At 46.9% G+C, this 14325-nt stretch overlaps 1 protein-coding gene across 4 annotated transcripts in view; it reads left to right on the plus strand.

Annotated features, from left to right (window-relative positions):
• Positions 1-14325, plus strand: part of CHST15 (carbohydrate sulfotransferase 15) — a 97316-nt gene that overhangs the window by 79612 nt on the left and 3379 nt on the right. For all 4 annotated transcript variants that reach the window (XM_040436128.1, XM_040436131.1, XM_040436132.1 and 1 more), the window contains exons 4-7: positions 4403-4549; positions 4622-4778; positions 7748-7904; positions 13882-14029. In XM_040436128.1, the coding sequence (XP_040292062.1) occupies positions 4403-4549; positions 4622-4778; positions 7748-7904; positions 13882-14029 (609 nt within the window). The remainder of the gene's footprint in view (positions 1-4402; positions 4550-4621; positions 4779-7747; positions 7905-13881; positions 14030-14325) is intronic.

Here is a 14325-nt window from a genome sequence, read left to right on the forward strand (position 1 = left end):
GTGTGGCACGTACTGTCATAGGGTTGTACGGTGTGGCACGTACTGTCATAGGGTTGTACGGTGTGGCACGTACTGTCATAGGGTTGTACTGTGTGGCACGTACTGTCATAGGGTTGTACTGTGTGGCACGTACTGTCATAGGGTTGTACTGTGTGACACGTACTGTCATAGGGTTGTACTGTGTGGCACGTACTGTCATAGGGTTGTACTGTGTGGCACGTACAGTCATAGGGTTGTACTGTGTGGCACGTACTGTCAGGGTTGTACTGTGTGGCACGTACTGTCATAGGGTTGTACTGTGTGGCACGTACTGTCATAGGGTTGTACTGTGGCACGTACTGTCATAGGGTTGTACTGTGTGGCACGTACTGTCATAGGGTTGTACTGTGTGGCACGTACTGTCATAGGGTTGTACTGTGTGGCACGTACTGTCATAGGGTTGTACTGTGTGGCACGTACTGTCATAGGGTTGTACTGTGTGGCACGTACTGTCATAGGGTTGTACTGTGTGGCACGTACTGTCATAGGGTTGTACTGTGTGGCACGTACTGTCATAGGGTTGTACGGTATGGCACGTACTGTCATGGGGTTGTACGGTGTGGCACGTACTGTCATAGGGTTGTACGGTATGGCACGTACTGTCATAGGGTTGTACGGTGTGGCACGTACTGTCATAGGGTTGTACTGTGTGGCACGTACTGTCATGGGGTTGTACGGTGTGGCACGTACTGTCATGGGGTTGTACGGTATGGCACGTACTGTCATAGGGTTGTACGGTGTGGCACGTACTGTCATGGGGTTGTACGGTGTGGCACGTACTGTCATGGGGTTGTACGGTATGGCACGTACTGTCATAGGGTTGTATGGTATGGCACGTACTGTCATAGGGTTGTACTGTGTGGCACGTACTGTCATAGGGTTGTACTGTGTGGCTGGTTGTTTTGCTAAGAGCATTACTTCAGGATCAGATACTCTTTAAAGAGAAACTGGACTACAGAGACACTACAAAGGAAGGTTTATCATATGATTTTATTAAATATAATTAGTAGCAGTGGCGTGCCTAAGAAGTTTGCCACCCGGTGCAGGTCCTTTCATGGGCACCCCTTCCCTCCAAATACTTTAAAAAAATGTACCCCCTCACAGTAGTATTGCCCTCATTGTATAACCTTCACAGTAGTTTTGTCCAGATTTGTTCCCCCTAATAATATCCACATTGTGCCCCCTCACACTATTTATGTCCTCACTGTACAACTTTCACAGTAGTTATGCCTATATTGTGCCCCCTTAAAGTACTTATCCCTTCATTGTGCCCCCTTCACAGTAGTTATGCCCTCTCTGTGCCCCTTTCACAGTAGTAATGCAGTTTCTGTGCCCCCTTCACAGTTGTAATGCCCTCTTTGTGTCTGCTTCCCAGTAGGTATGCCCTCTGTGCCCTTTCCGAGTAGTTATGCCCTCTGTGCCCCTTCACAGTAGTACTGCCCATTGCGCCACCTTCGTAGTAGTAATGCCTATTGTGTCCCCTTCATAGCAGTAAAGCCCTTTGTGTCTCCTTCACAGTGATAATGCTCTCTGTGCCTCCTCTGTGTTAAAAAAAAAAAAAAAAAAAAAAAAAAAAACACAGTAACTACTCACCTTGTCCCGTTCCTGAAGCTCACAGACCGCTCTCCCCTGCAGACACAGATCGCTCTGCAGCACGGTGTGGGCGGAGCTTATGCAGATTTCAGTCCAGCAGCGCGATCCGTGCTGAACGGTGGAGCAGGGAGAAGTCTTCCTGCTTCACCATTCGGTGCGGGAGAGACGGGGCGCAGGCAGCTGAGTGACAGGACCGCAGCTACCGGTGCTCCAGCAATGAGCTGTATTGATGGAAGCGCTCATTGCTTCTGGGCTCTGGCACCCCTCTGAGAGCAGGCATCCGGGCTGACCCCCATCCTTAGCATGCCACTGATTAGTAGTATATACATATAGCGATATAATGTCCTTCTTTTGCACTTATCTATATACAAAGGATAAAGAACATAATACACAATTACATCAACACTTTAGCTGGAGTCCTGACTACATCCAGGGTGAAGGTAAATCACAGATTGAGTAAGCTTCATCCGACAGTCACATAAGCTGGGAAGCCCATTCAGCGAAAGCAGTCAGAGTCTCGATCGGGAAAACACTGATTAGGTCCCTACACGAGGCGTCCCCCCGTAGGATGAGCTTCTGACTTCTTTCCTGAAGGATTACAGCTTTAGGCCTCATGCACACGTCCGCAAAAACAGATCCGCAAAAAATACGGATGACGTCTGTGTGCATTCTGGATTTTGCTGAATGGAATAGCTGGCCCCTAATAGAACGCTCCTATCCTTGTCTGTAATGCGGACAATAGTAGGTCAAGTACAATATTTTTATTTTTTGTGGAACGGACACACGGAAATACTGAAACGGAATGCACATGGAGTTTTTTTCTTTTCCTTTTACTCCATGTGCATTCCGTTTCAGTATTTCCGTGTGTCCGTTCCACAAAAAAAAAGAAGGAACGGACACGGAAAGAATGTGCATGAGCCCTTATACAGATTATACAAAAAGCTCCATTCCCTAGTGAAATGCAACCAGCGCATGCGCTCCATAATTGTCTGTGTACGTGTTGTTCATCTGCTCTCACCCCAGACCTTGGAGCGGCCAGTTCCCAGGTCCGCAGCGAGTCAGAATCCCAAAACAACCTTGAGAAAATATGTAGACAAAGCCTTGCACCCTTATCCCTGCATTCACGGGTCATAAAATCAAATTGAAATGAACAGATACAAAAGGAAATTCAAATGATCAGAAACGACTTCTTCTTCACACTTTTCTTGTACTGTTATAGGGTTGTACAATGTGGCTGGCACTGGTATTGTTTTTTATGCACTTCTATAGCGCTGACATATTCCAAACATTAGCATCAAGCAGTCCCCGATGGGGCTCACAATCCTCACAAGTTCCCTATCAGTATGTCTTTGGAGTGTGGGAGAAAACCGGAGAACCCAGAGGAAACCCAGGCAAACACGGAAGGACATACAGACTCCATGTAGATGTTGTCCTTGGCTGGATTTGAACCTAGGACCCCGGGGCTGCAAGGCAACATGTGTTGCTGCTACTGGGATGGTGAGCTTTGTGGCTGGTACTGTTAGGAGTCTGTACTTTGCAGCTGGCACTGTAATGGGGCGGTACTGTGTGGGGGGACAGTTTGTGGCTTGCACTGTCTTGGTGGGCATTATGTGGCTGGCACTGTTGTGACCATTATGTGGTTGGCACTGTTGTGGTGGGCATTGTGTGGCTGGCTTCGTGCTCCACCCCCTTTGCCCTGCACTAGTCATAACACTGAGCTCCATGGAGCATTCTCATCTTAAACCTGCACAGTACTGTGCAAAAGTTTGAGGCAGGTGTGAGAAAATGCTGCGCAGTAAGTATGCTCTCAAATAGTTAATTTTTTTTATCAATTATTAAAATGTAAAGTGAATGAACAAAAGAGAAAACCAAATCCCATACATATTAGGTGTGACCGCTACACTTGCACACAGTTTTTGAGAGATCTCAGCAAGGAGGTTGTTCCAGACATCTTGGAGAACTAACCGCAGACCTTCTGTTGATGTAGGCTTGCTCAAATCCTTCTGTCTCTTCATGTAATCCCAGACAGACTGGATGTGGATGAGATCAGGACCCTATCATCACTTCCAGGACTCCTTGTTCTTCTTTACTCTGAAGTTCTTAATGATAGTGGCTATAGGTTTGGGGTCTTTGTCCTGCTGCATAATACGTTTACGTTTAAATGTGAATATTAACACTTCTGGTTTCTTTAAGGAGAGCCAGCACCCTGCCTAAGCTGTATCCAAAGCATCGTACTCAGACCGCCATAATCCTAATCCGTACTGATGAGGGGCGAGCACCCCGAAACCGCTGTCTGCAGATGGATATCTGGCTTGGCTATTCTCTCTTGCCATGTCCCAGAGTTACTTCCACACGGTGGCGCTATTGAGTTAGTTCTCTTTTAAATAGGAGATACCACATTGCCTATTATTATCCCATGGAGCATTGCCAAGAAGTCTCCATACCATGGAGTACTTCCAGTAGATCCCCTTACAGGGCCGGTCTCTTTCAGAAGATGCAGTACATTACCTACAACACTTTTTTCCACACCTGCCTAAAACTTGCACAATACTGTATGTCCTATCTACAGTAATAGCCATAAATGACTGATTCCTGGTGGTTACACATCTGAGATCCTTATATATTTGAAGAATGAGATTTCCTGACCCCATGGTGGGCACTCCAGAGAAGAAAAGGTTGGGTGTGCCTGCTCCACTGATTGGAAACGTTTGTACGATTGTTCAGCCGATCACACCCGATGTAAACGACCCTTTTATATCTTCTATTTTAGGGATTGTGAGATTAAAGGAACCTTTCCTTAAGCCATTCCCATTGGAAGATTATCTGGACCTTTTTGATGTGGCAGGCCAAAAAATCCAAGATTTTCACCATGAAGACGCCCTTTTAGATTCTGGGCGGATGAATCAGATCCTCACAGGTAGGAGGCAATGGAGGAGGCGGCACAATTATAAACGCATGTATTTACATATCATTTTTTTTTTTCATGCAGGAGAAGCCAGTGCGTCTACCATGTGGGACAACAGTCCTTGGTCTTACTTCTATGACAACGTCACCAACACGGAGCCCCCAGTGCTGATCCAGGACTTCATCCATGCTTTCCAGCCAAGGGCCAAGTTCATTGTCATGCTGCGGAACCCTGTGGAAAGGTTAAAAAAAAATGTTTATTATGCATCTGAACTACATCAACTTGTGGTAACTCACAGGGGTTATATTTACTGTGGGGCTTTCAACCACACGGTACCAACCGCTCAATGTGTAGGAACCGCTAGGATGCCTTCACATGGGGCAGGTTTTGTTGCAGAACTGAAAATGACTCGCATTCACCTGAATGGGGCTTGCAGAAATCAATGAGCCGACGGAAATAGTCAAACCAGCGCTGTGCTATTTTCGGCTGTCCCATAGACTGAATGGAGGGGCGGCTGCACACGCTACACTCAGAACGGATCCCCGAAAGTGGTGGAGGGCACAACCACCCTCCATTCGTTTCTATCGGGCTGCCAAAAGTAGCCAATAGCCGAGCGCTGGCTTTGCTATTTCCGTCGTGCCCATAGAAGTGAAGTGGAGCAGTGGCTGGGCATGCGCGGTGCGCTCCCATTTACTTCTATGGGGAGAGCGCTTGGTGGTGGCCGGACCGGAGTCCTCCAGCCACCACTTGGCGGGGCTCTGATAGGTCCACTGGGACCCACACCTATCAGACAATGGGGGAATATCCTAGCTATATGCCCCCATTGTCTGAGATGAGACAACCCCTTTAAAGGTGTTTTCCAAGACTTTCTTACTCATGACCTATCCCCCAGATCAGCTCTTTGAGAAGGAGCGCCGCGGCCTTCTCTCTGCTTTCCCTAGGCCAGTGACTGCACGTTCATCAATCACATGGCCTAGGCCCAGCTCAGTCCCATAGAAGTGAATGGGGCTGCAATACCAAGCGCAGTCACTATACAGTGTGCGGCGCTGTGTTTGGTGAGCTGAGAGAAGCCCGCACACACAGCCTTCTCTAAACAGCTGATCAGCGGGGGTCCCGGGTGTTGGACCCCCACCGATCAGATACTAATGACCTATCCAAAAGATAGATCATCAGTAAAAAAAAATCTTGGAAAACCCTTTTAAGGCTAGGTTCAAAATCCGCGGCGGAAAAATCTGTAGCAGCTATAGTAGCATAAAATGGGTTTCCGATTTTCTAATTTGGCGGTTTTTGGATGAGTTTTTACAAGCGTTTTGGTTGAGGATTTTGGAACAGGTTTTAGAAGCATTTTTGCCACTGTTTTTCTAATTCCAGCCCTTGGGTGGGATAATTGTTTTTGGTGGTAGAAACACTGCTAAGGATAGGTCATCAATATCAGATCGGTGGGGGTCCGACTCCCTGGACCAACACGAAGAGGCCGCAGAGTTCCATGAGTGCTTAGACCTCTTCCTAGGCCAGGAATGTCACCGTATATCGGTCACGTTGCCTAAGCGCAGCTCAGTCCCACTCATAGTCTGCAAGTACGGCCACCACTGATGGATTACAGGGTGGTCTGTAACCATGGAAACGAGCTGTGTATAATGTGATGGAAAAAATGAATCCAGCCAGCAAAGGCGGCAAAATGTACAATCACAATACATTAGTAAGTGCCTTGTATTAATTCCCTCTACATGATAAATCTTGTGTACATGGTGTGGAAATTGACCTGCTGTGCAGATTTGGAAATCCACAGCATGTCAGTTGTTTATGTGCAGATTTCACCTATTGTAATGCAGGAGGTGAGATCTGCGGTAAATCTGTGGCAAGATCCACAAGTAACACATACAGAATTTGGTGCAGAAACGCAGCACAAAAATCCACGCGGAAAATACGCATACACTACACTGCTGTGTGCACTTACCCTTAAAGGGTCACTGGGCTTTCGCAAAACTTTTTATATGTCATAGCGACATATAAAAGGTTTTGATCTGCAGGAGTCTGAGTGCTGAGACCTCCACCAATCGCTACAACGAGGAGAGAGAAGCGCTTGCATATCGCGACGGAATTGAGATGGGCCAATAGACTTTCTGCAGCGATAAGAGAGAGCGCGATGTGTGAGCGCTTCTCTCTCCTCGTTCTAGAGGTCATTGGGGGTCTCAGCACGTAGACATTTACCGATATGTCCCTATGACATATCAAAAGTTTTGTGAAAGCTCAGTAAATCTTGAAAGTGTCGCAAAATGCAATAAAACCCCCCAGTAAAAACACAGATAAATTGTATGTAAAGGACGCCTAAATCAGCAGTAAAGCATTAAAGGGTTTCTGTCACCAGATTTAACCCTATTAAGCTAGCTGACATTAGCCATGTGCTTATGTCAGCTAAACCTAACTAGCCTATTCCTACTTTTATCTATGCCCCCGTTACGCCAGAAATCGAACTTTTATAATATGCTAATTAGCCTCTAGGAGCGGGGGGGGGGGGGGGGGGGGGGCGTTGTTCCTGCTCCTAGAGGCTCCGTTCTCCCACCTTTGTCGCCTCCCTCCAAGTCCTGATTGACAGGGCCAGGCAGCGCTCGCCTCCGTCTGCCAGCCCTGTGCTCTGGTGAAATCTCGTGCCGTTTAACATTCGCGCAGGCGCCGTGAGAAAAAGACAGCTTCCTCACCGTGCCTGCGCCGAATTCTGAACGGCGCGAGATTTCACCAGAGCACAGGGCTGGCAGACTGAGGCGAGCGCTGCCTGGCCCTGTCAATCAGGACTTGGAGGGAGGTGACAAATTTGGGAGAACGGAGCCTCCAGGAGCAGGAACAACGCCCCCCCCCCTCCTAGAGGCTAATTAGCATATTATAAAAGTTAGATTTCTGGCGTAACGGGGGCATAGATAAAAGTAGGAATAGGCTAGTTAGGTTTAGCTGACATAAGCACATCGCTAATGTCAGCTAGCTTAATAGGGTTAAATCTGGTGACAGAATCCCTTTAATGCATTTTTGCACTTTGTTGTCGCCTTCAACGTAAAGTGAGAATTCTGGTTGACACCTTCAGCTCTGCTACATCTGCCCATAGGACATATGACTGTGAACCTGAACCTGGGAGAGGATCTATTTCTGCCGAGCTGTAAAGCTTCCTTCTATTCTGGTCGCCGCTGATCCTGATGACGCTCTTCTCTCTCTTCGCAGGCTCTACTCTGATTATTTGTACTTTGCTATTTCGAACAAGTCAGCGGAGGATTTTAACGACAAAGTGAACGAGTCTCTGCAGATGTTTGAGAGCTGCCTTCAAGCTTCCTCCCTGCGCTCCTGCGCTTACAATACCACCTTCAGCAACACGCTGCCGGTATGTGACGCCCCCCGGGGACCCTCTGTGTGTACACATCCAAGGCCACCGACATCTGTTCTAATCGGTGCCCGGGGAATACGGCGCATCTGCTACTGCTTCCAGCCCGGCAGCAGAGCGGTTCTATTCCCTCGATTGTGCAGAGAACGATTAATTAGAATATTCTATTAGAATGAGCATGGAGCACAAGTCTAAGCTCTGTTCACACTGGCATCCTCGTGACCCCGACTCCACTGGCTTTAATGGAGATCCGTGACATCATCTGTAATACCGCTGCAGGGGAGAGCCAGATGGACTCCATTAATGCTAGTTTCAGAAGTGAAAGCCAAGCACTTCCTCCCCTGTCCACCGGGGGCCCCAGTGCTCAGATCCCCACTGATCGCTAGAACAAGGGTCCCAGCCCCCTGTGAGAAGAAGTTTTAATAGAGTGGCGGATGGGCATGCACTCTGCTCCCCCGACTGTCTATGGGGCAGAGGCAATCAGCAGGGTGGGCTTGACCGCTGCTCCATCTCACTACATAAGGCTTCATGTCCGTATTGTGGTCCACAAAAGAGCAATCTGCAAAATACGGATAACGTCCGTGTGCAATCCGCAATTTCTCACTCCCATCACTAGAAATGGCCATTTTTGTCTGCAATACGGACCAGAATAGGACATGTTCTATAATTTGCAGTACGGACAAAGGGACACGGACCCATCGAGTTTCTGGCTTTGGGACCTTCATCCCAGTGATGAGTGGGGGTCCCAGGAGTCGTGATGCAGGCTGTTCGTGATCTTTAACAACGCCAGCACAGAACTTGCATGGTTGTGGCAAGAAGCTGAACCTCCGTACGCCCTGCACAATCATGATTTCTTACATTGTCCTATTGAGAAATTGCTGATAATGCAATTTCCTAATAATGTTTTTTGCAGTATGGACTAAAATCTGCAAATCTAAATCTATAGGGGGCGACACCCTCTCTAGAATGCATATGTACCATACAGAACTGACGGTGCCGATTCTCATTACCTTGACGGCTGCTGTTCTGTCTACAGAGCTTCACAATCGTGGAGGTCTGTGGGGTCGGACGTACACAAGATATCTATTGGCCAAACAGGCATTCTCTCTCGGTTCCTTCGTACACACGCATGCTCAGCTTGGCCAGAAAGCCAATGCCAGATACCTCAAGCAGCAGCTTATCTCCCCGAGGACAAAAGGATCGGGCATATTGCACTTGATCCTTATCTCCTCCTCTGCCGCTGGGGGGAGAGTTGGGAGACCCCCATATACGTTAGATGGTTGGCCAGTCCTACCGAAATCAGCGGGTCCAGCTGACGTTTATCTAATGTCCATTTAAAGGAGTTATGCAAGTTTAAGGGGGGTTTTGGTAAACTCCCCCTCTTGGCCAGACCTTGAAGGGAAGCTTACGTACCTCCTTGCCAGTGCTGGCTCTCCGTTCCTGGTCTTCCAGGCCTGGGCTGCTCCGCTGCATTCTCTCGCTGTACGCATCCAGTTTGACACTGCTGCAGCCAATCGCTGGCTGTGACTGTGACCATTGCGTCTTGACAATTGGTCACATGAGGGGAGCAGGTCCCCCTGCGATTGGCTGCAGCTGTGTCAAGCCGGAAGTTTACATCCAGGAACCCTAGCGAAGCAGCAGAGTGCAGGAGCCTAGAGCCAGCGTCGGGAAGCAGTTAAGGATGCTTCCCTACACAGGTCTTCCTAGGAGGGGGAGGGAGGTTTGCACAAACCCTTTAAGTACTTAAAGGGTAGAGATGAGGGTATTATGCATGCACTTTAGGACTTGTGTACACCACCGGCCACCTGGGACTGGAAAGATTGAACCTGGATACAGCTGTCGGCTTTCCTGCATTCCCCATGATGAGTGCTGGAGCGTCTTCTCTTAGAACTGTGTGTTGTGCCATTCCTCTGTTATTCCTCCTGGATATGTATGAATAAATTGACAATTGGGTGTCACCATTAGAGTCTTAGGGTACAACCACACGGTCAGGTTTCCAGGTTTAGTTTTGGAAGCCAAAATGAGGAGTGGATCATAAAGGAGAGACAGGACGGATTCGACGTCTGCAAAAAAAACAAAAACATTTCCGTATGTCCGTTCCGCAAATAAATAAAATATGTCCTATTATTGTCTGCTTTACGGACAAGGATAGGACTGTTCTATTAGGGGCCAGATGTTCAGTTCTGCAAAATTCATACGGTCGTGTGCATGAGCCCTTACTCATACATTTCTAGGAAGAATGACAGAGGAACAGCACAATGCAGACTATTAAGAAAAGCTGCTGCAGAATTGTGACGTTATGGGGAAATACTAATAATGAAACCTGTCCAGCGTCGTCTGTATGTTCTATATCCATAGGTTGTAGTTATGGTCTGTAGAACGTGTAAATGGAGGTTTTTTCCCCCAGGGGTTATATGAGGGGCTATGTCCGTGCTCCAGCACTCTCAGTGTTTGCAATTCTCAGTTCTCCTCTGAAGGGAATTTGTCGAGATCCTGGTAAATCCCTTCCTCTACAAAACCCATGGCCAGAGATACAGATAAGCTGGTGAAGGATTCCAGCTTCGGGGGCACAGGCAGCGCTGACAATGGACTCGTCTGTTCTCTCCAGCAGACACTTCATCATTGATCCTTTATATTGTACTAGACATTAAGCCCGTTACAATAACTGGCGCTAGTACAGTAGTGCATAAACATTACTAGGAACAGACTATATTAAATGACAAGGGAACTTGACCACACTGACTGGTGGTCGAGACTGGCGGCTGTGGCTGAGACTGGTGGCTGTGGCTTGTGAAGGAGACTGCTGGCACTGCTTGGTGGCTGTGGCTGAGACTGCTGACTGCGGCTGGCACTGTGACTGGTGGCTGTACAACTGGCACAGACTGCTGGTAGCGACTGGTAGGTCAGACTGCTGACAGGGGCTCCTCTCTATATGCCTGATAGTGCTGTGACTGACCAACAGAAATGGTGGCGCTCCGATCTGCTTGCCGGCTCACAGGTGTGGACGGTGCAGGCGGTATGTGGAGCGCCGTGTCCTGATTGGTCGGCGCGCTGGTGTGAGCGGTGCGGGGGGTGTGTTATTATTAGGGTTATTCCTGCAGTATAGAAATCTTTTGCTAGAGGTAGTTGTGCATTGTGCGTGTGTAATATAAATATAAATATATATATATATACACAGTACAGACCAAAAGTTTGGACACACCTTCTCATTCAAAGAGTTTTCTTTATTTTCATGACTATTAAGGCATCAAAACTATGAATTAACACATGTGGAATTATATACATAACAAACAAGTGTGAAACAACTGAAAATATGTCATATTCTAGGTTATTTAAAGTAGCCACCTTTTGCTTTGATTACTGCTTTGCACTCTCTTGGCATTCTCTTGATGAGCTTCAAGAGGTAGTCCCCTGAAATGGTCTTCCAACAGTCTTGAAGGAGTTCCCAGAGATGCTTAGCACTTGTTGGCCCTTTTGCCTTCACTCTGCGGTCCAGCTCACCCCAAACCATCTCGATTGGGTTCAGGTCCGGTGACTGTGGAGGCCAGGTCATCTGGCGCAGCACCCCATCACTCTCCTTCATGGTCAAATAGCCCTTACTTTCAAAGTTTTCCCAATTTTTCGGCTGACTGACTGACCTTCATTTCTTAAAGTAATGATGGCCACTCGTTTTTCTTTACTTAGCTGCTTTTTTCTTGCCATAATACAAATTCTAACAGTCTATTCAGTAGGACTATCAGCTGTGTATCCACCTGACTTCTCCTCAACGCCACTGATGGTCCCAACCCCATTTATAAGGCAAGAAATCCCACTTATTAAACCTGACAGGGCACACCTGTGAAGTGAAAACCATTTCAGGGGACTACCTCTTGAAGCTCATCAAGAGAATGCCAAGAGTGTACAAAGCAGTAGTCAAAGCAAAAGGTGGCTACTTTGAAGAACCTAGAATATGACATATTTTCAGTTGTTTCACACTTGTTTGTTATGTATAGAATTCCACATGTGTTAATTCATAGTTTTGATGCCTTCAGTGTGAATCTACAATTTTCATAGTCATGAAAATAAAGAAAACTCTTTGAATGAGAAGGTGTGTCCAAACTTTTGGTCTGTACTGTATATTTACTCTTTTTTTAATAAGGCAAGGTAACAAAAAATGGCTGTTCTGGCAGTTTTTATTAGTTTTTTTACAATGTTCACCTGACAGAATAGATAATGTGATATTTTTATAGAGCAGGTCGTAACGACGCGGCGATGCCTAATAAGTCTATTTTTTTACATTTTATTTGGGATTTACACAATAAACATTTTAAAAAAAAAATAATCATGTTTTTGTGTTTCCATTTTCTAAAAGCCAGATTTTTTTTATTTTTTGGGCGATTGTCTTAGGTAGGGTCTAATTTTTTTGCTGGAAGAGATGGTTAGATTGGTACCACGTTTTCTTTATGGTGTTCACCAGATGGATTGGATCACATGCTATTTTTATAGAGCAGGTCGTTACGGACATGACGATACCTATCGTGCTTTTTTTATTTTTGTTCACCATGTGGTAAAAGTAACATGATCCTTTTATATATCCGTTCCTTACAGACGCGGTGATACCAAATATGTTTAGTGTGTTTTTATTTTTTTAACCAATTGTGTGGGTATAGGAAGTTGTTTTGTTTTTTATTATTTTTTTAACTTTTTCACTTTTTTTTTTTTACTTTTTTTGGACCCAGACCCACTTGGTTCTTGAAGATCCAGTGGATCTGATGGCTTTCAATACACTGCAGTACACTATATAGTGTATAACAGTGTATTGAACTCACACTAAGCCTGATCAGACTCCTACCTTTAGCAGGAGCCTGATCAGGTTTAGATATACCACGACAAGCCGGATGCCTGTGAAGGCGTCCGGTTGCCATGGTAACCATCGGGACGCTGCCACAGCGCAGCGGCCCGATGGGGGAGGAAGCTCCCTCCCTCAGAGTTTACCCTTCAAGCATCGGCCGCTGCCACAGCAGAGCACTGGCCTGATGGTTAGCCCCTTCATACAGCGGTCCCTAAGGACCACGGCATGGAAGGGGTTAAACGGCACCAGCACCGATGTCGGACGATTCAAGCAGAGTGTTAGCTGTACATCCTGAAAGGTGGGGGGGTTCTGCACGCTCTGCATCTTGAAAGGCGGGGCATTAACCCTTAAAAGCATCGGGCCGCTGCCAGGGCAGAGCAGCGGCCCAATGGTTAGCCCCTTCCAGACAGCGGTCCCTAAGGACCGCGGCATGGATGGGGTTAAACAGTTATTTGAAGCAGTGTCAGCGCCGTGACCTGATTGGTTGGCGCAATGCTGTGGGCAGTGCGGCCGCGTGTGGAGCGCTGTGCCCTGATTGGACACCGTGCAAGCCCAGTGAAAAACTGGTGGCACACACACACGGACACAGTGCACTCACACAGGGATTTTATTATTATAGATAATTGTACAGTATTTGGATCTACACTTTTGTATGCATTCTATAGGAATCTCCCTGTATCCCGTCCTGCATTTTCTATTACCCCTCTTTCCCCTATACAAAAGACATTTTCAGAAATGTAAAACATGCATGTGTTCGCTTGTATAGACAGGAATATACTTATCAGAGAGGCGCCTTATTCATAGATCCATGGCACATAATGGGGAGACCTGGCACTAAACTGCTTACCATGGCAGGGTCGTAGTGAGTACAGCAGGCGCCACTAGGGGGAGCTCACTGCATACATATTAATACCGCTTCTATAGAATTCTCCACTAGTATTATTAAGTAATATGCTTAATATACCCCTTAGTGGTAGCTACTTGCATACAGAATTCTATAATATGCCGGCATACTAGCATTGCATTGCTTCTGCTCATAAAGTAATCATTTCCCACTAATAGACAAGTTTTAGCAGTGCTGTAATATACAGGTGGAGATTCAGCTTTGGCGCCAATGAGATTAATTAAATTGTCTTGTTTTCCCAGGTTCGTCTTCAGGTCGGACTCTATGTGGTATATTTATGGGACTGGTTGTCTGTGTTTGATCTGGATCAGTTTCTCATACTCCGCCTGGAAGATCACGCAGCGAATATCACCCAGAGCATGAGGCTGGTGTACGGATTCCTGAATCTAGGTAAGGTCCGTGTTTGCTCTAGGGGTGGTAGCCACAGTCAGGGCGGGTATACCATGTGCTACCCACGCAGCTGTACAGGGGTAATAGGAAAAGGTGGCAGTGCCATTCTAGAGAGGGGTTTCCTGCTGTCTATGAGACTGCATGTAAGAGACTAAGCTAATGAATTTCATAGCATCTAACTGGTGAGTTGAGAAAGCCATATAGAGGGTATAGGGCCCTTGTACTCGTCTTTCACAGGGCCCTCTGCTGTGTGTGTCCACCCTAGCTTAAAATTATCTCTATTCTTGTAAGGCTAC

The sequence above is a fragment of the Bufo bufo genome, chromosome 6, assembly GCF_905171765.1.
Source record: "Bufo bufo chromosome 6, aBufBuf1.1, whole genome shotgun sequence".
NCBI lineage: Eukaryota > Metazoa > Chordata > Amphibia > Anura > Bufonidae > Bufo > Bufo bufo.